Raw genomic sequence first — 24,845 nt, 5'->3', positions numbered from 1 at the left:
TTGGCCAAAAAGTTCATTTGGGTTTTCTGTAAGATGTTATGGAAAAACTTGAATGAACTTTTAAACCAACCCAGTATCTGTGAAAATGAATGGAATTGAACACTTTACGTGGATTCATTTAATGTATGTAAACTATGTCTCAATACAGATAATTAAAAACAAAAAAGAAAACGTGAAAAGGCCTGGAGAGGCCAGTTCTGCTGTATCTTGGTCTTGATCTCATGCACAGGAGCCTCAGATGCCCCAACTGTAAAACGAGAGTTTGCTTCCAGTGTAATGGTTACAAGTGCATCGAGTCACCCTGGGCAAATTCATGAACCACTCTGGGCCTCAGTTTTCTCATCTGTAAAGTGGGGGAACGATAGAGACACCACCAGCCAGGGTTTAGAACAGTGGTCGCCTCACTGGAGGTCCGCAGAGACTGCTACTGCCCTTCTTGCTTTGCAGACACCCGGTGGTGGTCACCCAGGCTGCCCTACTCCCCATTTATTCTCCTGCCATCCCTGCCCTGTGCTCACAGCTATAGGGCCACCTGCAAATTGGGGCCATCCCAAGATGTCCTGTGGTCCCCAGGCCTCTGAGTCACTCTCGTTACAGGTTATAGGTTCCTCAGGGGCAGCTTCTCATCTTCCTGGTTTTGTATCCACTGCAGCCAAGCCCAGAGCTAGGTATTCAAGTGGTATATAATGGATGCTCACAGAATGAAGCAGGGATTCGGGTGGCCCTAAGTCAGGGAAGATTTTGTTTGTGTTGTCCTCAAGATTGGCTTTCTCAGCATGGAGGGCAGGTACAAATTTAGGGCCATGATGGCCATGTACAGTTGAGTAGACTGTTCACTGCACAAGGAAGTTCCACCCCAGGGGACAGATGGGGGATAAAACACAGTACATATATCTGCTTCCAAGTCACGTGGCCATCTTCATGGGCTGTGTCTTCCCAAAGAGGTGCATTCTTCTTTTTTCTTTTTAAATAAACATTTTATTTTGGAATAAACTTAGATTTACTGAAAAATTGCAAAGACAGTGAGAGAATTCACCGTGTCCTTCAACCAGTATTCCCTTATGTTCACAGCATTTATATAACCACAGAACTTAACCTTAGTATAATACTATTATTTAATTTCAAATTTGGCTTGGAGGTTACTGCCTTTTCCATTAATATCTTTTTTTCCCCTGTTGTTTCAGGATCCAATCCAGGATTGCATTTAGTACATTGTTTTCGTTAGATTAACACAGAGATTACCCTATGGGATCTCACTGGTTGGGAAAAGAATGTGGATTTGGGGGGAGTAGCCAGAACAAAGTCCTTAGGTGGCCTGTGAGGTGCCCAGCCTGGGTCGTGGGGGGACCCTTGACCTTCCTGACCCCGGCTAGGAGCCATTAAGTCTTTGCAGCGTCTCCACTCAGCCCATCCAAAGCACAGAGAAAAGACATCAAAGTTAGTTGGCGAGTTTTAATCATTGGCTGGCCAAGTTTTTTAGAGCAGGTCCTCAGGGAAGACCTTTCCCTTTCTGTGGAAGCCGTTTTTGGCAACCCTGTAGCTTGTGTGGAAGGTTCAGGAAGGTTCAGCTCCTTGTGTTTGTTGGTGGGAGAGGGGGGTCGTTGACCCAGCACCCGGCATTCCACACTCTCTGCCCGGTCTCCTGGTTTGTCCTGAGTGACCAGTGAGTGACTCTGCCCATTGCCTCCCTCCCCTTGTCCCTAGAGCTGGAAGGGTGCTGGGTGTGGGGAGCACTAGCAATGAGAGTAACAGCTAGGTGAACTTGGAGCTCCCTGGCGAAAACCAGTGCCACTGGGATCCTGACTCTCCTGGAGGTGGAGTGGGCTCACTCCCCTGCCCTACCCAGCTGCAGAACTCAGGTTTTGTCCCCCAGAGAGCAGCTGGGGTGACAGAGGAGCTTGGAGTCACCTGGCCCTGGGTTTGACTTCAGGTTGGGCAATCCTCGTAAATCAACCGAAGCCTCAGACCTTCAGTTTCAGCATCGTTTAAACAGGCCACAGCTCCTGAGCCAGGGCGCCTGTCCCCAGGGCTCCCTCCAGCACAGGGCCCGGCAGGTGTGGCACTACCGGTCACTTCTCTTCCGTTTCCGCTTCTCCATCAGCTGACTCCCCACCTCTCTTCCTGCCTCATCATATTTCCCCCATCCTTGTACACTCAGGGGCTTCCACACTGGCCCCTGCTCATGGAAGTCTTCCTGTCTTGCCTAGGCAGTCCCCTCTGGAGTGCCCTTTCTCTGACACCAGCTTTAACGTACCTGCTCAAATGCCTCCTTGAAGGTCCCAGCTCACCCTCTGTGTGACGCTGAGATCCCCTCCCTACCAGTCCTCTGTGCCCCCATTACTTCCTACTTTGTTTTATGGACGCCTGTGATGAAGCTGTATCTTCCTGCTCACATCCTGGACTCACCAGTACTAGCTCCTGTACCTGGCACACAGTAGGTGCTCACTAAATGCTTATTGCTTAGAACTGAGGTGAACTCCACTCTTGGAAGCCTCAGGTTCTTAGAGAACAGCTCTGGCCCTGCCTGTGGAAGAACGTTTCCAGCCCCGAGGGTCCACAGATCTCCTGCTGGTGCCTCAGAGCAGGGATACCTGTGGGGGTGGCCAGGGCCCAGCCCAGCACCTGAGGGCCACCCCGCCCTCTAGCCGTTCTGCCAGACCGCATGCTCCGCCTTCTGCAAACGGCCGTGAGGGCAGAGGCTTGGGTAAGTTCCCCTTCCGCTTCCTCCTGCCTCCTGTCCCGCTGCTGCTGCTCCCCGCTCAGGACGCCTCTCCAGCTCTCCACACCCCGCGCTCCTGCAGAAACGCTGGGGCTCTGAGCTGTCACCAGTACCAGTCCCCAGGCCTCGGACACCATGCAGGCCATCAAGTGTGTGGTGGTGGGAGATGGGTAGGTATCTGGCTGGACTTGCTCACAGCTCCCTCTGGGGGTAGCCCTGGGGCCCTCCCACCCTGGAGTCCCTGGGGAAGCCCCCTGCCTGCAGACAGAGGAGTCCCTAGGAGGCAGCCAGAGGAACCGCTCCCTTTTTCTCCCAGGGCCCAGAGGGAACCCCAGGGGTGGGCTGCACACAGCTTCACTCTCTGCCCCACTCACCCCGGAAACTGCCTGGGTGGAGAGTAAAAGACCGCGCTTAGGGGTATCTGGGGCCTCTCGCCTGCACCCTGAGAGCTGGGGCTGGTCTCCTATGGGCCTTGGGTCTCTAAATCTGTGGCTGCCGGTGGGGGGTGGGGCCCCAGGCTGACCTGGGCTCTAGTCCCTGACTTGCTCTGCTGTGTGGCCTTGTGCAAGTCACAGTGCCTCTCTGAACCAAAGCTTGGCCATCTGGGAAGAGGCCCACGCCCTCAGGGTTGATGTCGGGTCGCTTGAGCTATTTTGAGGGGTTGTCCTGCACGTATGTGTGCTCGGTAAAGTTCGCCTTCTAAGTCTCAGCCTGCCTGGCTGGGGAGGTGGTGTGGGGGACGTGGGTGAGGAGCAGAGGGGGAGGGGCGTGAGAGGCAGCGTTAGGGGCGTGAGAGGCAGGGTTAGGGCCGGAGGAGTGCGGGGTGGGCGTGACTGTGGGGGTCGGCCCAGGCTTGAACTGAAGGCCCTCCTCAGCGGTCGGATCTCTGTGACCTCAGCTTGTCATGTGCCCTTACAGGCCTCAGTTTCCTCATCTGTAAAATGACAGGTTTGATATCCCATCTCTTGGGCCTGCCAGCAACATTGCCTCAGGGTCCAACACACAGGTACCTCCTGAAGTTTTCTGTAGGTCCAGCCCCAACGTATTCCAGTATGTTCTAGAAGGCAGGCCTCTTGTCCAGGCCTCCCATCCTACCGAGGGGCAGCCTGAGGCCGTAAGAGACTTGACTTTCCTGTTCAGGGTTGGGTAGTGGTGGGGGGCTGGTTTATCAGGCAGCCCTTAGCTGATTGTGATACACGGCTCCTGCCCATTATCTGCCCGCCTGTCCAGCCCTGCTCACTTCTGCTTTGTATCTGATATGAGGAGGGGAGGGCGGAAGCCGAGGGCAACGTTCCAGTCACTCAGAGGTACCTTGCTGCTGGCAGGCGGGGGGTGGGAGGCGATGGGGAGAGAAGAGGGCGGGCGGCCCCCTTCAGAGCCGGAAGTGACGAAACCAAGTGGAGCAGGGGAAGGCCCAGGGCTACCTGTGGCCTGCACCCCCTCCCAGCCCAGCAGATTCGGGGCGCAGACAGCACCAATCATGGCGCTCACCACTAACTTAGTGCTTACTGTGTGCAGGCCCTGGGCTTCCTCACGCTCCTCTGTTTTATCCTCCCAACAACCCTCATACTAGGCCCGTCTTACAGGTGGGAAAACTGTAGCTCAAAGAAGTTAAGTCATTTGCTTAAGACCTCATGGGATTTGAGCCCTGGTCTCTCTGATTCCTGAACTCCATGTTCTTAACTGCCACACCCTCTGGTGAGGTGAGAGGGGAAGGAGAGGGTTCAAGCAGTCCCCCACATTTGGCGACTGCTATGCTGTGCCAGGACTGTGCTTCAGACTTTTACCGGCTTCATCTAATTTACCTCTCTGTCCTTCCTGTGATGATGGACTCATCTCATCCCTGTTTTCTGGACGGGGAAGTTGAGGCATGGGGAGGTTATGTGGCTTGCCTGAGAGCGCACCCCTGCTGGGTGGGTGATGAAGGATCTAGATCCCAGGGCAGTAATGGCAGAGCCCTGGTCAGGCTTCGGGAACCTCCTGGGGACCCCCTGCTTTTAATCCTCTGTTTCACATCAGAGTCACCTGGGAAAGACTGTTACAAATTGCTAGATCCATGCCACACTCATGATTCAGAATCTCGGGTAGGACCCCAAAGTCTGTCCTTTAACAAACATCTCAGGTGTGATAACGCTGATACGGAAATTCTCAGATGGGGACACTGAGGCCCGTGGAGGTGGGGCTTGGGTATCTCCTGAGGGCTGGGCTAGGGGACCGCGCGGATCCTCAGAAAACCTCCCCGGGTCTCAGGCAGGGCCCCTGACTGCTGTCCTCTTGAACTTCCTGTCTTTCAGAGCCGTGGGCAAGACCTGCCTGCTCATCAGCTACACCACCAACGCCTTCCCTGGAGAGTACATCCCCACCGTGTGAGTTCTACATGTGGGTGGGACGCTCGGTGGCTGGGGAGACACGCATGGACCACCAGGCCCACCCCCCTTTCAGGCACTTCCTGTGTGCCGGGCCTGTGTGGGCACCTCAGGGTCAGGCTCCAGCCAGTCTTGGGCCAGCAGAGCTGCCTGCTGATCCAGAGGGGGAGGTAGCCACCTGTGCCAGGATGAGCGCCCTGGGCTCCCAGAGGGGAGACAGGTGCAGGAGGCAAGCCAGGGAGCGGGGCCTTCAAGCAGGGAGACATGGAGAGCTGGCCTGAGCAGAGTTGGGTGGAAGGGGACTGGGACAGAGGAGGGGAGTGGGTGCAGGAGGAGAGCCTTAACACTGGGAGACTGGAGATGTCAGGGCACATGCTTGTGCAGGGGGAGAGGACAGTGCCACCCGAGACCAATCAGGACCCACGCTTGTGTTGGATGTGGAGCAGGGCTGTCACCTGATTTGCAGGTATGGAGGAGTATGTGGGGTGAACGGAAGCACCAGCCCCTCTCTCCTTGATGCTCGGCGGCCCCACTCCCTCACAACAGCCCCCCAGCTCTGCAGCACAGCACCCAAGGCTCTGTGTGGCCTTCTCCAACCTTCCCTTCTGGCTTCACCACCCAGTTCTTCACTTCTTGTTCTGTTTCTGGCCGCCTGGTCACCAAACACACCCTGGACACTTCTACTTCAGGACCTTTGCTCCAGCTGTTCCTTCTGCCTCAAGTGCTTTTCCTTCCTATGCCCATGCATCTAAGACCTCCAGGCCAGCTCCAGCATCCCTCCTCCAGAAAGCCTTTCTGACATAGCCTGCAGAGGTTTCTCACTCCCTAGACAGACTTTATCTGATCTTTTCCATGACCAAGAGTCTACAGAGGGCAGGGAGCCATTTCCAGTTCTTTAAGGGTCTTAGGGTTTTACATGCAGTATAATCTACACATTGTCTTAGAAACAATGTATATATCTTGAGTTGACCTGAATTGAACTTTATGGAGAGGCCCTAGGAGGATGGATCACAGCTACCATCTCTCAAGGGCCTACTGGGTGCCGGTCCCTGGAAATGTCACACATGTGTGACCTCATTTGATGCTCATGGGAGGAGTTGGGATTATTTTAGTCCCACAGTGTCTGTGGGGGGAGTTGAGGCTCACAGAAGCTAAGGGACCTGCCCTCCAGGGTCACCAGGTGGCCTAGGATCTCTCTATTTCTCCCTGGCACAAGGGGCCAGGCTCCAATTGCCTCAGGGACCCCAGCCCAGGCAGGAGGATGGCAGCTAGGAGAGGGCAGAGAAACCTGGGTAGGAAACCTGGGAAAGCAATTTCTGGCCTGGTTCTGTTCCCAACTCCCCATGGGGGCACCAGTGCCCCTCTTAGCGTCAGCCTGTATCTGCCCACTCACCATCCAATACCAAACGTATATCAGCGCCTCCTGGTGCTGAGGGATGGTGGGCTCTAGACCCGGCAGGGAGGCAGGTGTAACATTAGGCCAACCAGCTCCTGTAGAAGGTTGTTGTCACCAGGACTGTCACTGGCACCACCTACTCTCCTGCCTCTGTCTGTCACAGATGGGCTGAAGGGCCCACTTGCTCAAAGACCTTAGACCAAATGCTTCCCCTTTCTGAGCCTCAGTTTCTCTTTCTTTAAGAAGTGGACCGGGGCTGGGAGGTGCCAAGTTCCTTGCCCAGGCACCTTCCCTGTGCAGGGAGATGGGAGGTGAGTTCTCTGAGGTGGGGGGACCAGCAGAGGCCAAGGAAGGGAGTCTGAGGAGCTGGGTCAGAGATCAGGGCCTGCTCCCAGGTGGGCCATCCAGGCAGGCTCACAGAGTCCCACACAGGAGGCTCCTGCACTTCGTTTAATGCTCGGAGGCCCCCATCCCCAAATTCTTAATGTTTGAACAAGAGGCCCTACATTTTCATTTTGTGTTGGGCCTTGCCTGGTATGCTGCCAGACCTGCACCCCACCCTTTTTGTCTTCCATACGGAGTCACTTGGCTCTGGACAAGCCCCTAGAGGGGCTCCTGCTTCAAAGTCTGTACTCCTGTGACAGAGAGGGGAAAATAAGCCACCCTGAGCCCTTGACACTGGAGGGTGGGGATAATTGGAGAGAGTAGAGTTTGGGGAAACAGGCAGCCTGAGATCTCCAGCAGAGAGATAAAGGTCAGGAGGGCTCTGGGGCTCAGGGTGGCAGGGTTTGCTGGGGCCAGAGGCCTGTGCCACAAGAACCAGATCAGATAAGAGAGAGAACGAGTTCAACTTACTGCCTAGGGTTGGGGGATAAGAGCTCGAAGTCAAAGCCATGTCTCACAGATTGGGAGACTGAAGCCTGCTCTGTGGATGGTCAGGTGCTGGGCATTAGAGATACAAAGACAAGGTAGAAAGACCCTGCTATGGGATGTTCATGACCTAGGGGATCTCCCCCTTACCCTCTCCTTATGAACATTCTCAAAGGGAAGCCCAGGTGAGCTTTCAAATGTAAAAATTAGATAGAGGAATACCTTGCTGAAATTCCCCTCTCAAAACCCATTTCCTACCCACTCCATTTTGGTCCTTGGGGACCAGACATGCCAGCCTCCTCCAGGCCTCTGCACGCACCACTTCCCATCACTCAGTTCCCTGCTGAAGTAGCCCATCCCTGACCCCGGTCTAAACAATCCCTTCCTCCACCCAGGCCTCCTCCATCCCTCCACACCCTGCTGGATAGTCTCTGTTGCCCATCCTGATCTGACTTCTCCTGCTGGGATGGCACCTCTGTGAGGACAGGGCCCTGGTCCGTCTAGTTCACTAGACTGGCTGCTAGAACAGAGTCGAGCACCTCGCTGGCACTCTGTAGTGACTGGACCACCCTGTCTGGCAGAGAGGGTGTGCTCCAGTCTGCCCTGAGAAGGTGCTGGAACTCAGTCACCAGCAGGGAGCTCGGCTCTGCAGGGCTTCTCTCTGGGAAGAACACAAGGAGTTAATTTGGGTCAGATGGGCCAGTATTTGGTTTTCACTTTCCTTTGTAAACTGGCAGTCCAGCCTGGATTCCCACAGACATGATGACACCCAGCCTCCCTAGTGGAGATTCCTGGGGTCCTGCCAAGTTTTCCCACCTGGCCTCACAACTCCCCCTTGCCCCATACTCCTGCCACCAGGTGTGTTAATCCCTCCCTGTGTCCAGCTGGCTCAAGCCTCCTCACTGTTCCTACACAGCCTCTGTCCCCTCCCATCCCATCTGGGACACCCATGCCTCCGCATCTCCTCCAACCACCCGCCTCTCTCACTGGCGGCTCTGTCTCCCAGCTTCCCCTCTGACCCTTCTCCAAGATGTTCCCACCCAGTGGCCAAGAGAACCTTTTCCAAATGCAAAGCTGAGCATGTCACCCCCACCTGGTAAAGGCCTTTGGTGGCTCCCTATTGTCCCAAGGACCGGGCGGCGAATCCTCACAGGGGTCCATGCCTCGCCTGACATATCAATGCTCCCTGGTCCCCAAATCAGCAGCCATGCATGCCTTGTGTTCTTTGTGTTCTGTGAGTCCACCTTCCTTCCCCTGGAGGCTTGGGTGGTGGTCAAGTGATACGCAGGGCCGAGGGCCATTTCATCTGTCCCATGCCCTTCCTCCTCTCCATGGTGGAGGGCTACAGAGCTGAGTGTGTAGCCTAGGGGTGCAGAAAGGGGCCACACAGACTCTGGGTAAAGGCATACCAGCTGTGTGACTGTGGGCAGGTTACCCTAGGGCTCTGAATCCCAGACACAGTGTAGAATCCACTTCCTGGGTCCACTGAATGATCTAAGTATAAAGGACCCGGAGCAGCATTTGGGACCCCCGGGTGCTCAGCAAACATGGATTCCCTGCCCTCTGCACAGGTCCGGGTCAGCCCCACGTGCTGTGCTGTGCTTAGTCTCTCAGTCGTGTCCGACTCTTTGCGACTCCATGGACTATAGTCCACCAAGCTCCTCTGTCCATGGAATTTGCCAGGCAAAAATGCTGGAGTGGGTTGCCATGCCCTCCTCCAGGGGATCTTTCTGACCCAGGGATCGAACCCATGTCTCCTGCACTGCAGGCAGATTCTTTACCATCTGAGCCACCAGGGAAGCCCAAGAATCCTGGAATGGGTAGCCTTTCCCTTCTCCAAGGGATCTTCCCAACCCAGGGATGGAACCCACATCTCCCACATTGCAGGTGGATTCTTCACCATCTGAGCTGCTAGGGAGCCCCTGCACCTGAGCTCAAACTTCACTGAGCCTCCAGCCATAAACTCACAGTGATGCTTATACCACAGGCTTTTCTGAACTGGGTAACAGGATCTAGTCCCGACTCTGTCACCAACTGCCTGTGAGATCTTGGGCAAGTCCCTTCCTATCTGTGAGCCTCAGTTTCCTCATCTGGAAGATAAGAGTGAGGGTTGGCCACGGTGGTGGTATACATTCCGTTGGTCCTGGCTGCCTGTGGGTCTCTGGAGTAGGGGACTCGGGGGTTGTGGATCATTGTCTCTGCAGGAATTCCTCAGGCTCTGGGGAGGGGCCAGTGAGGGGGCTGTTTCAAGATGAGGTTGCTCAGCTTCTCAGCATCTCCCCATGGGATGGCTTGAAGGTCCTCTCTGCCTGGATCCTCTTAGTGGCCCTAAGAGATGGGGCTTTTCTTTTTTCACAGTGAAGAAAGTAAGGCTCAGAGAAGCTGGATTACTCACCCAGGGTCACATAGCCAGGACAAGGCTTCACAAGGAACTTTCTGCTTTCTTCCCACTCTGGTGGGGGGGTGTCCCCAGGCAAATCCACCTTTCTATGGAGCATTACTCTACTCTCTCTCGCTCACAAATGAGTGCTCAGAAGGAGACCAGATAAAATCCCAGCTCCTGTGCTCCTGAGCTGGCTGGCTTTGGAAAAGTTATTTGACTTCTTGGGGCCTTGATTTCCTCAACTGTCTAAAGGGAATAATTTGAGGTTTTTTTGTCTTGGGTCACATGGGACTTCAAAACCTAAGGTATGAAGGTCCCTAGCCCTCTGCCTGGCCCCAGAGCAAGTGCTTAGTCCTGTGACAGGTCCTACAAATCAGCTCTTTCCCCATCACCATGGCCCCTGAGATCCTAGAGCTGGTTCAGAGAAGATAGATATCCTTGGCTCAAGGAATCTTGGGGGACTTTTTGGTATCAGAATTTCAGACTAGACATTAAAGGAGATAATGTCCCTATATCCTAAGCTCACCCCAAAGGAGTGTTTCTGGTTGAAGCCAAAGAAAACACAGGGACTTCTTTTCCCATCACGCCCTGCGGTGTCTCCCTGAATAGTGCCTTTGGCCTGAAATCCCACAGCAGTATGGGTGGTACCCAGAGCAGACACGGGGCAACTGTTGCTGTTGTTGTCATTTAGCCGCTCAGTCGTGTCTGACTCTTTTGAGACCCCATGGACTGTAGCCCGCCAGGCTCCTCTGTCCGGGGGATTTCCCAGGCAAGAATACTGGAATGCGTTGCCATTTCCTTCTCCAGGAGATCTTCCCAAACCAGTGACTGAACCTCGGTCTCCTGCATTGGCAGGAGGATTCTTTACCACTGAGCCGATACGTGCCAAACGCAATGCAGGCCTCAGTGCAATGAGGAGAAAGCCAAGCCTGATGCCTTTGGGTGCTGAGTTCACCACAGATTACTGAGTGGGGGTGCGGTGGGGGCCCCGACCTGGCTGGGGCTCAGGGAAGGCTTCCTAGAGGAGATGACCTTGCGATGGGGCTGGAAAAAGGATGAGTAAGAGTCAGCCTGGCACCAGGAAAGAAGAGCAGGAAGCCAGGGGAAGGGCATTTGCAGGAACTTTCCAGGCAGGAGGGAGCAGGGCCATCTGAGGAACTGAAGGCTGGACAAGCACGGGGTATTAAACGCATCAAGTGGCCCACTGTTTTGGTGGAGGGTGCCTGTCACAAGACAGATGTCTTTGAGTTGCTCTGAAGCACTAGGGCTTCTTCAGCCTGTCTCTGAGCAGTGTTCTGGGAGGACTTCATGGAGGAGGTGGCGTCTCAAGTGCTCTGGTTCAGTTTAACTCTGTTCTACCTACACTCACCAGGTGCCAGTCCTGAGACTTCAGAGATAAAGAGACATGGGCCCTGCCCCCATGGACAGCTACATGGCAGGAGAGACGCAGTAATGTCTAGGCACCTCATAGTCTAGGCAAAGCAGTTGCCTGAGGGAGGGGAAGACAAACTCTTTCCAGGTGGGGGCCAAGGAAAGAGGTAGCCGGGACGTTTCCCCACAGAGGAGGAAGTGCCTGGGCAGGGCTTAGAAGCATGAATGGGAGACGGGGTGATGAGAGCACAGAAGAGCGTTCCCAAGAGAGGCACGGGCAGACAGGGGCACAGGCTGGAGAGCGCGGCAGACCACGCAACCTGGGAGGGAGGAAACATCTTCGACAAGGAGAGGGTGGGAGGGCATTCCAGTCAGGGGGGCACAGCGTGAACAGACTCAAGGAGGCAGGAAGCCTGAATCTTGCCAGAAACAGAAACAGCTTAGCTGATGTGTGAAGGGAGGAGTAGGGGGACAAGCTGGAGGAGCCTGAGGCCTCAGTGAGCCAGGGCAGGGGACAAGAAGCAGGAACCTGTGTGGGTGACCTCAGTGCAGAGAGAGAAGGTGGTGGTCTCTCACCCACAGGGAAGCTGCGGAAGCAGCTGTGGCACGGGGTAGTGAACACTGGGCATGGAATCAGAACTGGCGTCACACCTGGTTGGGTCACTTGCTCACTGGCTGTGTGGCCTAGGGTCAGTCACTCTACTTCTCTGATCCCAGTTTCTTCTTGCATAGCGTTAGGGACCAGGAATGCCTCTCAGGAATGTGTGTAGCGAGAAATACTATTGAACTGAACCTTTAAATGGCAACCCACTCCAGTACTCTTGCCTGGAAAATCCCATGGATGGAGGAGCCTGGTAGGCTGCAGTCCATGGGGTCGCTAAGAGTCAGACATGACTGAGCGACTTCACTTTCACTTTTCACTTTCATCCATTGGAGAAGGAAATGGCAACCCACTCCAGTGTTCTTGCCTGAAGAATCCCAGGGACGGGGGAGCCTGGTGGGCTGCTGTCTCTGGGGTCACACAGAGTCAGACACGACTGAAGCGACTTAGCAGCAGCAGCAGCAGAACCTTTAAAAAAATCTGGAAGCTCATGTGATTGTCCGAGGCCTGTCTGGTGTCAGCAGGGAGAGTTTAGCATGTGCACATCCTTCAGCATGTGCCTTTCCAGTGTGTGCCAATGGCATTTCCTGAAGTCTCCGGTGACTGGCAGCTTTTGGGGTAGGCTGGAAGGCCAGTGAATTAATACCCCAGGATAGCCCTCTGCCAGTGGGAGATGGAGAAGGCGGTAAATACCCTAGCTTGCTGCCTCCTCAGGGGGATGCCCTGTGCTCAGAGGCCCCGGCAAGATGGAGTCCCAGTTCCACCCGCCCCCCAGTAACACCTCAATAGCTTCTGCCCCTCCCTTGGGTCCTGGGATCACTTCCCAAGTAAATTTCATCTCCAGGTTTGCTTCTGGGGGGGCCCAAACTAAGATGGGAATGAGCATTCGTTCAACAAATAATGAGTACCCGCAGGACTTCCCTGCGGGCCCAGTGATAAAGACTTTGCTTTCCAATGCACGGGGTGCGGGTTCAATCACTGGTTGGGGAACTAAAATCCCATAAACCTCTAGGCCAAAAAAACCACAGTATAAGACAGAAGTAATACTGTTACCAAATTCAATAAAGACTTAAAAAATGGTCCACATAAAAAAATAACTTAAAAAAAATTGGTTGACTAGCTGCAGTGTTCAGCCGCAGAGGTGGGTAAAGTTTATTCTGATTGTGCCTTCAAGAGAATGTTATACAGTCTTGAAAAATCATCTCTTCAAGGGATGTGTGATGTGTGCTGAGTCGCTCAGTCATGTCCAACTCTTTGTGACCCCATGGACTGTAGCCCGCCAGGCTCTTCTGTCCATGGGATTCTCCAGGCAAGAATATCAGAGTGGGTTGCCATGCCCTCCTTTAGGGGATCTTCCCAATCCGGGGAAGGAACCCAGGTCTCCTGCATTGCAGGCAGATTCTTTACAAGCTGAGCCATGAGGAAAGCCTAAGAATACTGGAGTGGGCAGTCTATCCCTTCTCCAGGGGATCTTCCTGACCCAGGAAGTATAGACAGGGCAGAAAAAGAGTAGAGACAATGTTTTCTTCTTTATGCTCTCCTGCATTTAACATTTTTTTATAATATAATGGATTGGCATTAAAAAATTAAAAATTAACCCCAACTGCAGAGTGCAGTGTGACTTGGGTCCCATTGTAGCCCCTCTCTGGGTCTTGGCCTCCATCACGGAACCAGGGATGGCAAGTCCACAGACTCTGGGGCTGGAGATGGACCCACTGTCTTGTTTTCACAGGTTTGACAACTATTCAGCCAATGTGATGGTGGACAGCAAGCCCGTGAACCTGGGGCTGTGGGACACGGCCGGGCAGGAGGACTATGATCGCCTCCGGCCACTCTCCTACCCGCAGACGGTACACCACCCCACCCCTCCTCGTGGTCCTGGCCTTCACGTCCCTGTTTCCTCCGCCTGGAGTGCCAGCTCGGCCTGGTGAACCCTAACCCTCCCCTTGAGGCGCAGCTCAAGGAGTACCCCCCCTCCATCCGGCTCTGTCTGTCATCACTGTGCCTTCCCGTCTTCCCGTGGGCTCTGGCTCCACCTGGTGCCCAGTGGGTGGGGCAGGCAGACCCCGGACAGGGATCCAAAGGAATCTCGGGATGACCAGCCCCAGGGGAGTGTGGTGGGGGGAGGGGAGATGGGGGCACAGTGGCAGGTGGCTCTGTGGCTTCTCGGCTCTCCCTTCAGGGTGGCAGAGAAAGGGCTGGGACCGGTAAACCGACAGAGGGGTAGTGAGAGCACGGACTCTGGAATTCCAGATGGCACACCCTTTAACCTCCTTGTAAACCTCACTTTCCCTGTCTGTAGAATGGGGTAGCAGCGGCATCGCTACAGTGTAATGTGAGGATTATCCTCTTAGAACAGACCCTGGCCTTTAGGAAGTGTTGGATAAACAAGCAGCAGCCTGCTATAGAGAAGGGAAACAGTGCTCTGCCAGATCCTAAGAGCCTAGCATCGCCTGGGCTGCTCCAGCCCTCAGTGGTTGCCCAGGTGTGGAGGGCCCAGGTTGGACACCTGCAGGCCTCCTCTCACCAGTAACCCTTGCTTTATTCCCCAGGACGTCTTCCTCATCTGCTTCTCCCTTGTCAGCCCAGCCTCCTATGAGAATGTCCGGGCCAAGGTGAGTGGGACGGAGCGGGACCTTAGGGGTTAGGGCAGGCGACCCTGAAGAGGGGAGCATGGCAGGGAGGGACTGGAGACTTTGGCCTGCCTCTGGGCAGCAGAGGATGTGGGCAGAGATGGTTCTCGGTATCAACCACGGCTGGTGGGCGGGGATGAGGGGGGGAACTCGGGTCTCAGAGACATTTGGGATAGTTAACTTTACTCTCTGACCTTGTCCTCTCCTTTCCACACACCCTCATGCCCCCTTCTTTTCTTCTCCCAACTTTGTGCCCCTCGTCTCCCTCCACTCCTTACATGACCCCCTGCACCTGCCCACTGGTCCAGTGGTTCCCCGAGGTGCGGCATCACTGTCCGAGCACACCGATCATCCTGGTAGGCACCAAGTTGGACCTGAGGGACGACAAGGACACCATCGAGAAGCTGAAGGAGAAGAAGCTGGCGCCTATCACCTACCCACAGGGCCTGGCACTGGCCAAGGAGATTGGTAGGGGGCTTGGCTCAGAGAGGGGAACTCCGACACAGCCTTGTAGTGATTGCACACATAGCCTCCAGGGCCAGACTGTGCATTCCAACCCTGGCTGTGCCAGGTACTAGCTGTGTGGCCCGGGACGAGTCACTTATGCCTGTGTTTCCTTATCAGTGAAATATGGCAATAGAAGTGGTTCTCAGTGGTTGGGAGAATTCAGTGAATTCACACCCGCGAAGCCCCTAGAGAAGCACCGTGCATGGGAAGCACTCTGTGTGGATCACTGTTGGTACTAGTGCAATCCGTAAGCAGATACTGACATGACAGACAGAGCAGGGTTGGAGTGGGGTGTGCTGTGATTTCTCAGAGGAGCAGTCAACTCAAGCTTGGGTTTTCCGGGAAGGCTTCCTGGAGGGGTTGTTTCAGCTTGGCTTTGAAGGGTGATGCCTTCCCTTCTGCCTCCTCCTCACCCCTCATTCCCCACCCTCCTGGCTTCTCAGCCCAACTCCTCTTTGCTTCCCAGTCACTGGGCCAGAGAAGTGAAGTGACTTCTCAGGGTCACACAGCTGGTAGGTGGCAGAAGCAGGATTTGAACACAGAACCACAAGGCACTGGCGTGGGGGCCTCCTCGTGGTGGCCCAGGGCTGTCTGTACCAGCTATGACTGGTGTGTCTGGCCTCTTCCATGGTGTCCAGGTCTGCTGTCTTTCAGGCCCTGACCTGCTTGCCACCTGGAGACAGGGCACTTGCCCAAGAGCCTGGGACCGCCAGCAGGGTTTGGCCGCTGTGAGTTGCAGTCCAGCTGCCCAGGGCTCTCTGTGTCACCACAGGGTCCCTCAGACCCAGGGTTTGGCCCCTGAACTGGTGGGGCCTCCTCCAGCCCCTCCCTCCCTCAACCCTAACCCTCTTCCTTCCGCCGGAACTGGGAGGGCCCTGGGGACTCACATCTCTCCACAGGAAGAGAAACCGCAGCCTCTACCTCTCCTTTCTCATGACTTGCCCAGTGACATGGCCGTCTTTCCCAGGGGGCCTCTGTTGCCGCTTAAACCCTGGGTCCTACGTCCCATCCTGGGGGCTCTGACTCCCAGGCTCTCTGGTCTTTCCTCACAGATACTGGGGATTGACCCTGCCTTCTCTTCTTTCTGATCAGTCTGCCTCCCGGACTCCTTCCACCCAAGACAGTGCCTCTGAGCCTGAGACCCTTTCCATTTTAAAGCAGAGGCTTTGGGATAAGATGGGGCCTGGAAGCCTGGATTCTGGTACTAGCTCTGGCACTGTCTGTATGACCTTGGGCCAGGGGCTTCCCTTCTCTGGACCTCAGTTTTTCCATCTGTACAAGCCAGCCTGCACACTCCCTAAAGGTCCTTTCTCTGCCAGAAGGAGATGAGTTGGGGGTCCTGCCATGGCCTCTAGCCAATTTTTCTTGGAGCTGATCCCAGATGAAAGTGGGGCAGGGGCAGTGACTAATGACTTTGAACTTGCCTCAGACCGGCCCAGGCCAAGGGGGAGGACTGGGGGGCCTTCAGGGCTGATGAGACAGTGGTGGCCTCTGTCCACCAGCCAGCCCAGTGGGCTGACTTGTGGTGCAGCTGCCAATTCCGGCTGACATGGATTGAGCACTTCCTGGGTGCTGGGCCTGTGCATTCTCCTGCTTCATCATCATAGCAACTATGAAGGAGGAACTCTCATCACCCCACTTTACTGAGGATGGAACTGAGGCTCAGGTAGAAGTCAAGAGCTCAAGGTCACCTAACTGGGATGTGACAGAGCTAAGACTGGAACCCGGGCTGCGTGGCTCCCTCAGTCATGATCAAGGTGGTCTGCTGCCCCACAGGTGGGAGCCTGGGGTGCATAGCAAGGCCAGGCCCCCAGTCAGGATTCTTTCTCTGGATACTCCTAGCCAAGAAGTAGGAGGGTGGCAGGTGCCAGGGAGGACACATTGGTGGGTGTGAAAGGAAGAAGTGGACATTGGCCACAGTCCCTCTCAGTTCCTTGCAAGGGGACAATGGCCCAATGCCCAGGGAGACTCTTCTGGGCACAGAGGGTTATGTGAGACTCCCAGACCTAAGTCATGGTGTTTGGTCCCTGCCAGCCTTGCCCTGGGACCACTGCCCATGCTCCCTGCTGGGACAGTGCTCCCATGAGCAAAGGCGATGGGAGAGTCCAGAGTGTGACTTAGACAAATGACATCCTCTCTGAGCTTCAGTTTCCTTGTTCCTGCCCCATCCTTTCTTTCCCTCATCCCGGGTTGCCCCTCCTGAGATCCTGGCTCCCCTTTCCAAGCTGTGTGTCTCTGGGCCTGGGGTATCCCCTCTCTGGGCCTGTTTCCTCACCCAGGAAGTGGGGATTCACAGAATTTCTTCACAGGGTTGTCGGAAGCACCCAGCTCAGCACCTAGCAGGGAGCAGGTGCCGATCAGTGTCAGTCTGCTTCCTTCCTCACAGAGGAGTGAGGTCTAGGGAGGAGGCAAATTTCCCTGCTCCCCCCACCCCCCAACCACCTCTGGTTCCTAAAATCGGCCCCCAGGCTTCTCTCAGGGAGAACTTTTCAACTGCTCACTTCAGGGAGACAGCTTGGGTTGTTGTGGACACAAAAACTCACACAGGTTCCTTCCAGAAGGTCAGGGAACACTGCCCCGGGAGTGGGGCTCAGCCTGTCTTCTTCACTGTGCCCTGGGCTCCAGCCCTGAGTGGTCACATGGGAGAAGGACAGTCCCCTCACAGGTGAACAAGGCTCCCCATTTCTCATTCCTCTTGTTGAGAATTCTCAGCAGCCCCTGGGGGACGGGAAATGTCTAGTGTGTGACTTTGGACTGGCGACTTTTCTGAGCCTCAGCTTTCTCATCTGTAAAATGAAGTGATCTGCATGGACCAGTTCGATGATATTTGGAAGGTCCTGGTGAGCAGGTCACGGGTTCTTCAGGCCTTCTACGGGAAGGTGGAGGCAGGTATGTGGCAATCTTCTGAAAGAAAGTGAAGTGCTGAGAGATTTGGTCACTGCAGCTTGAGCTCCTTTCTTCCCAGGAAGGTATCAAAATTCCTGCCACCTTCCGCAAATTACGGGCTTATGTGTTCGAGAAAGACACAAACCTGCTGTCGTGGGTCTTAACCTTTCCCCCTGAATAAAGCTCCTCCTTTCAGATATGAGGAAACTGAGGCACAGAGAGGTGAATGTGTGAGGGACACAGCCCAGGGGGCCCCCACAGCCTGGTATGGTTGTATGACTTGGGAGGGGTTTTGCCCAGCCCTGACCTAGGCCTCTGTTCTCTTGCTGCCCTGACCCAGACTCAGTGAAATACCTGGAGTGCTCGGCCCTCACCCAGCGAGGCCTGAAAACCGTCTTTGATGAGGCGATCCGGGCCGTTCTGTGCCCGCAGCCCACACGGCCACAGAAGCGCCCCTGCAGCATCCTCTAGGGGTAAGAGTCCCGCCCACATGGCTTCATGACACTCCCTCCCCCGCTTCCACCACTCCCCACACACAGCAGGCCGTGGCTGGGAGGGAGGCATTCAGCCACTGCTTGGTAGCCCTAGGTTTCACCAGGAGTGGTATTTAGGCCAGGACAGAAGAGGGACCATTAAAGGGGCCTCAGTTTGCTCATTTGACTGAACTGGGCCTGCTCTGTGAGCCCAGTTCCCAGAAGAAGGGTTCAAAGTATCAGAAAAAATGCTAGGTAACAGGAACCAAGCGTGGTGTCACTGAGCTCCCAATGTGCAGTCCCTGCAGGAGGGCGGAGAGGACCAGGGTGAAGAGATACTTCAGCTCCGGTCCCTCAGGAGCCCAGTTGAGCCGGGGAGACCCGACACTCACATATGGGGTAGAGGCAGGGCGGACTCAGCTCTGAGGCTATTAGGGCAGAAGAGGGATGGGTGGGGGTGGGAGGCACCCACAAGGATAGAGAGGACTTGGCCAACCTTGAGCACAAGCTGGGAGCTGGAGTGAGCTGGGAGCCGGGAGAGCTGGGAGCAGGCTGTGGATTCTGCCTGGCCCCAAATTCTCACCCCTTGTTTGTCTTCCTTCCAGGATGCATCCAGCCTTCCCAGCCAGATGTTTTGACTCTCCAAGGCCCCCAACCCAATGCCCAGTGGCCCCCCTGGCTGGCCATGCTCTTCCCTTCCTGTGGCGTTTCTTAGCAAGATGGCTGCAGAGCTTGGTTGACCGTCTTCTCTGTGCTGAAGGTCCCCCTGGGGGCCCAAAGAGTGTAAATTTGTAGGTGCTGCGCCCCCATCCCGTCATGCTCCAGCCTTCTCAGGGGCCAGAAGGGGGTCCCAGCACCCAGTAAGCCACCCCTGCATTGCTGTGGTCAGATGCCACACGTGGCGTCATCTACCTGTTTACTCCTCCCCTCACCCCCAATGCCTGAATCCCCTCTGGGAACTTCAGGCCAGATGGTTGCTGGCCACCACTTACATACCTTCAGAGATGGATCTCTCATTCCCTTCTAGGGCAGCAGTATACTCAAGTATTGATGGTCTTGCTTATTGAGAGTTCTTCTACTGAGCTAAATTAAGTGTCTCAGAAGGTTTGTTCCTCTCTGGTCTTAGTCCTCCTTTGGGGACAACATATTATATTCAGATTTTCTAAATTTCTGTGAGTACCTGCCCAGTCAATCAAAAACCAGGGTCCTGCTGACTCCTGCCGTCTCTCAAGTCTTTCTGCTCCACTCACAGGACCCTGAGCTGCATTTATCTGTGAGAGTCTTAAAACTTTCAGATCCTGCCAGTCAGGACTTTTGCCATTGCAAACAGAAACCCAATAGAAACCCTGCTTAAGCAGAAAATAAATTTATTGATTCAAGATTGGAAATATCATGACTTCAGGTGCAGCTTGATCAAGGGGGCTCAAATGAAGTCTTCAGGGCTCACTTTTCTATACCTTCTGCTGTCTGGTTCATTCTTAGGCACAGTGACTCTCAGGGCTTCACCCTTCCAGTTGCAAGTTCAGCAAAAAAGAGCAAGTGTCTGCCCCAGGCAAAGTTCTGATTAAGGTTTACTCTGATTGGTCCAGCTTAGATCTTGGGCCCCCTTTCAACCAATCACATTTGTCAGGAGAATCCTGTGCTCTGATTGGCCAAACCTAGACCACTTGACAAACTAGAGTAGGGAGAGTAGGCTGCCATTTCAAAACCGCACCCACTAGGGTGGAGGTGGGGGGATTTGATTCTCAAAAGGAGGCTGAGAGCCTTGTCAGAATTTGGGAATATGGGTGTCAAGCAGCCAGAAACCCCAGTCTCCAATATTGGCAGTCCCAGGAAAGTGTCCAAACAGTGTAAGGAACCAATGCTGGTCCAGCAGGCACTAAGCACAGGAAAGTTTCTTTAAGAAGAGATGTGGCTGCTGTCAGGATTAACAAAGCTCATCCCTAAAGCGCCACGGACGGGTATGGAGCCAATCTCCCCTCAGTGTTTGCTGATTCACGAATGCCAGACTTTGGATGATCCTGCTTCTATTTATCTGAGCTTCATCCGTCCATTCAACACAAATTTACCAAGTACCTACTCTGTTCCAGGCACTGTTGTGTGGTCCTGCGATTCACCCGAGTTATTGCCGTCAGGGGCTGACAGTCTAGAGAAGCTAAAATAAAGGATTTTTAAAAAGAGATATGAGACCCTGTCCTGACAACCCAGAAGTCTCCCAATTCGCAGCCAGTGAAATGCTTTGAATTTCCATTTCTGGCTCCTACAGGGCTCCTGGCCACTTCCACTGCCCCAAGACCTGAAGTTCTGATGCAAGATCTCAGCTCACTGTCCTTCCCTCTGGAGAGCCCCACCATCTAGAAAGGGATGGGGTATAGGCAGGGAAGCCCCACGTTCTTTCTCAGTTTCAGCTCAGACAAGGTTGTTATGTTTTCAAAGTTACCTCTCTTCTGAAACAAACCAAAAAACCATTAACACTATTACCTCACCCCACCCTCAGCACACACAACCCAAACACAGATATGTGTGGGTCAGAATCCACACTCTAAGATGTCCAATGTTTAAAAGCCATGAGAAGGCCTTTCCCAGCAGGCCAGAATCGAGAACCTCTTTCTCTTCCCTGCTCTTCTGGGGTCTTGGGATAAATAAATCCAGGGCCATCCTGGTGGCCTCAGGCCTGGCCACACCCTGCCTTCCTCTCTCCTGTGCTCACACCTCCTCTGCCAGATACCTCTTCTACTAAGCCTACCCCAGTGAACGCAGTCCTTGTTTTATACCAGTAATAAAGTCAGGAAATAAATACTCTCACCATTGTGTGGTTTCACCTAGCACATATGATCTCATTTAATTCTCCTGGTAGCCTCCCAATGTAGCACTAACAACTTTGTTTTGCAAAGAAGTAAACAGAGACATAGGAGTTAGGGCTCAATTCACTATGGCAGACACTGTGCTTTTCAACCCACCACCACTACTTGCATCCTCCTTGCTAATAGAATCCTAGTTGTGTCCAGAACAGCAATGTATCTAGCCCCAGACAAAAATACTTGTTCTCAGCCTGCTTTGCAGCTGGAGTTCCAAGTTCATACAGTTCTGGCCAATAAGACATAAAATGAAAGTAATTGGAGAGGCAGCCTCTGTGAAAGTTTTGGTTTTCCTCCATAAAAAAAATGATAGAACCAACCAACACTGTCCTGTGTCCTGGCTCCTTCTCTAATGAATTCTGATGAGATGTCTGGAGCTGCAGCAGCCATCTTATGAACCTGAAACCACAAACAGAAAAATATAACCTAATATTCTAATAATGGAGAAGCAGAAAGATAAAAAAGCCTTGATTCCTCAAAACTTTGGTCAGCAGTTGAACTACTGCCAATGGGTGCCTTTTTAAGGGAACAGAGCAAAAAGGAAACCACTTATTTGTTTATGCTGCTGTTGGTCATGCCTTCTGTTACTATTAGCTTGAGGTCTTAGGACTCCTAGCTCTTTGCTCCTTCCTCTGTATCATTGCATCCAGAGCTTGCTGGACATTGGGTGAGTCACTCGTTTCTGCTTTGCAAATTGGCTGAGGACCAGAAGGCCTTCAGAAAGAAAAGAGAAACCTTGAGGAAAGTCAGTGAAGAATTTTGAAACAGGAAGAACTGTTAGTTATGAGCAAAAGCTGACAACATGGTAATGTTCACTCATTTGACAGCAGCCACTCCCAAGCACCCTGCTACTGTCAGGCTTGGACTGGGTATGAGTGATTGGCCTCTTGCAATGAAATCATCACCTGATGGGCAGGAGAGCACCTGCCAGATAGGCCTACTTTGTTTGGGGCTCTCTGTCTTGCAGTCAGGCTTATCCTTGTGTCTTCTTCTAAAACAGAGGCCAGGGGTCCCCCTGGCTTTTCCCATTCTGTGCTCCCAGCATTCACGGGTTACCAAGACTGGAAAATTTAGCTTCCCAATATCTGTTAAACTTACCCTGTCATCTGGCCCATCATCACTTCCTGCTCTAGGCCTTGCAATCATCCCCTGGACAGTAGTTATGCCTTCTCACAAGCTTTCCTGCCTGCCCTCTCCCTGCCTTGTCTAACCTCCATCAGGCATCCTGGGAGATCATCTTCATTTACAAATGTAATTATGCCACTTTGAATCCTCAGTGTAGGGTCACCATGATCCTAGCAAGTACCTGGCATCTAGTGGATGCTGGGTAAGTCTCTGTTGTTTATATAAATGAAGAAGCAGACAAAAAAAAAAAAATGGACTTTAAAGGAGAGAGAGACCCAATCCTTCTAGTGTCCAAGCTGAGCCCAGCCTTCCAGCATCCTCATCAAGGCATCAGTCATGTGTGGGAGCCATCTTGGATGTCTGCCCAGTTGAGTCCCCAGATGACTGCAGCCCCAGCCAACATCCTGTGGAACAGAAGAGCCAGACGACTGAGCCCAGTCATCTCACAGGATCATGAAAGATAATATGATGGTATACTGAAACAATGCCTCTTTTGGGGCCAAAGTCCCTGCTGACTCTTCCTTTGATCTCTTAACTCTCCTTCCTACCCTCTTAACTCCTCCACTGCCCAAGAAATATTCACCACTGGGGCCAATTGACTCCATCTAGGTAAGCCTCATGGGATGTGGGAGCCAGGGCAGAGTAGGCTCTGGGGAGTGAAACACAGATCTAGCATAGTTCTAGAAGACTTTGGAAGGCTTTGAGAAAGTAAAATGATGAGCAGTCATTCATGTAGTCTGAAGTTCAGTTCAATTCAGTTCCCATATGCTAACAGTGCACTCTGTGCCAAGTGCTGGGAGCTAGAGGGGCAAAGAGGGGTGGGACCCAGCCGCCTGCTCCCCAGAGGCTCAGAAGACAGACGTGTAACTCAACATCTGCCACGGGGTTTGATCAACATACCACAAAAGTGTGTTCAACAGAAAAAGGAAGAGACCTTGGTTTCAAGGTGCCAGGTAGAGATGCTTCCACCCCCTCACCCCTGGCCAAAAAGCAGCCTAACAACAAGGAGAACATGAAACAGAAACACAAAACTCTCATCTTCAAAGAAACCAGGAGACACCTGTGGCCCCAAACCGCAGCACATAACCATGAAGAGCAGATGGAGGGGTGGTAAATGATTTAACAGAGCCCAGGAAAGACAAATCTAAGTGCCTGCTCTTCCATGGCAGGGTGGGGTAGGAGGGTTGGAGACAGGAGAGATGCAACCAACTGGCCTTACAGAACTGTGAGGGGGCTCCAAAGTGGCAGACCCAGGTACCCGATGAGGCAGGAGGCTGAAAACCGGGGGTTGTTTAGTAGTTATAAGTATAAGTAGTTAGACTCCCTGGTCCTCTCCCCTGCACTATGCACCCAGCAACCACCCCTCCCTAACCCAGGCAGGGAAATCCAACCAGAGAGTTCTGGACTCGAGGACACTAGCCACAAAGCAGATGGGGTGAGGCCCAAGACCAATTACTGAGGATGTGGTAGATTTGATTACACTTAGCAGATAATCACTCCCTCCTTCCTCTCCCTCTGGGGGAGGAGTGTGCTTCCCTACTCTGCTGATGCTGCCTCGGCTGTGTGACTTGCTTTTGGCCAATGGGATGTTAGCATATGCCTCAAAAGGAGAGGCTTGATGTGCTTGCACCATGTTCTCTTGTGCTGATGAAAGAAATCCCAGGAAGCCTGCCATTTCCAAGAATACATAAGAAACAGGGAGCAGGAGTGTCCAGATGACCTGCAGATCTGCAGCTCAAAGCAGACCAGGCTATCTAAGCCCTGCCTAGATCAACCAATCCCAGCTAACCTGAAGGTGTGTAGTGAAATAAAAGCTTATTGTTGTGCACCACAGAGGATTTTTTGTGGTTGTTTGTTACACAGCAGTAGCTGACTGATAAGAGAGGATTCAGTGAAAGTCTGAAGACTTAACAGAGAAGACCCCAGCCTCCTTCTCTTACACAGTTTAGGAATGCAAGCACCCAGGCATACATTCATCCCATATAGTAAACCATGGACAGGCTTTGACCACCCCAGTGAAAATCCTTATAGATGACATCTATATGTTCTGGTGACATCTGGATGTTCTTGACAAAACATCCAGCTATTCCTACAGAAATGTTCACTATTTTGCAAGTCCTGCCTTCCTACATAGAGTTTCCAGTCCAATTTTTAATGCTTTATTCTGCAGAATGAATGGGTAACCAAAGATGACTAGTTAACTGAGGAAAGTTCTAACATGAAAGAGATCCAATCAAACAGAAAAAAAGGAACTAGCATGAAATAGAGACATAGTAGTGATCAGAAGAAAACTTCAAAGAAATTACCATTGCTATCCTTAGAGAGAAAAGAAAATGTGTTATATCCACAAATAAATATAGAATGCCAAACAAAGCAATAATCAGGAAACAGAACTCTTAGAAATTAAAAATGTGCTGATGAAAATTTTTAAAAATAGGAGAGTTGGAAGATAAAATAGACTAAAAAAAAGAGAGAGAGAGAATCTCTCAGAATATAGAAGATATGGTAAAAGTAAACAACAAGAAGACTAAAGGATTAATCTATGAGACCAGTAGTAAAATAATAAAAGTTACAGCAGGAAATAAAAAAAAAAATCTTGCCTAGAATTTAAGAATATAAATCTTCAGATTAAAATGGTTCACTGAGTGCCCCCAAAC

General features: G+C 53.0%; 1 protein-coding gene across 1 annotated transcript; it reads left to right on the top strand.

Moving 5' to 3' along the window:
• The first annotated feature begins 2,736 nt into the window (after nucleotides 1-2,736).
• Nucleotides 2,737-19,593, top strand: RAC2 (Rac family small GTPase 2). Its single transcript, XM_086404029.1, has 7 exons — nucleotides 2,737-2,889; nucleotides 5,014-5,085; nucleotides 13,439-13,556; nucleotides 14,259-14,321; nucleotides 14,648-14,807; nucleotides 18,073-18,205; nucleotides 18,811-19,593. Exons 1-6 carry the CDS (start codon nucleotides 2,855-2,857, stop codon nucleotides 18,201-18,203), a joined length of 579 nt encoding a protein of 192 aa, XP_086260155.1. The 5' UTR covers nucleotides 2,737-2,854; the 3' UTR covers nucleotides 18,204-18,205; nucleotides 18,811-19,593.
• The last annotated feature ends 5,252 nt before the right edge of the window (nucleotides 19,594-24,845 follow it).

The sequence above is a fragment of the Bos grunniens genome, chromosome 5, assembly GCF_055505025.1.
Source record: "Bos grunniens cultivar Pamir isolate PY7600 chromosome 5, Bosgru_T2T1.0, whole genome shotgun sequence".
NCBI lineage: Eukaryota > Metazoa > Chordata > Mammalia > Artiodactyla > Bovidae > Bos > Bos grunniens.
This window is presented reverse-complemented; position numbering and strand designations above follow the sequence as displayed.

What these genes read in the sequence shown, in the direction of transcription:
- RAC2 (XM_086404029.1), top strand. Translation starts at nt 2,855, where the DNA reads ATGCAGGCCATCAAGTGTGTGGTGGTGGGAGATGG. An exon ending in CACTCTCCTACCCGCAGACG is followed by an intron (nt 13,557 to 14,258) that starts GTACACCACCCC and finishes TTTATTCCCCAG; the next exon opens with GACGTCTTCCTCATCTGCTT. An exon ending in ATGAGAATGTCCGGGCCAAG is followed by an intron (nt 14,322 to 14,647) that starts GTGAGTGGGACG and finishes CCACTGGTCCAG; the next exon opens with TGGTTCCCCGAGGTGCGGCA.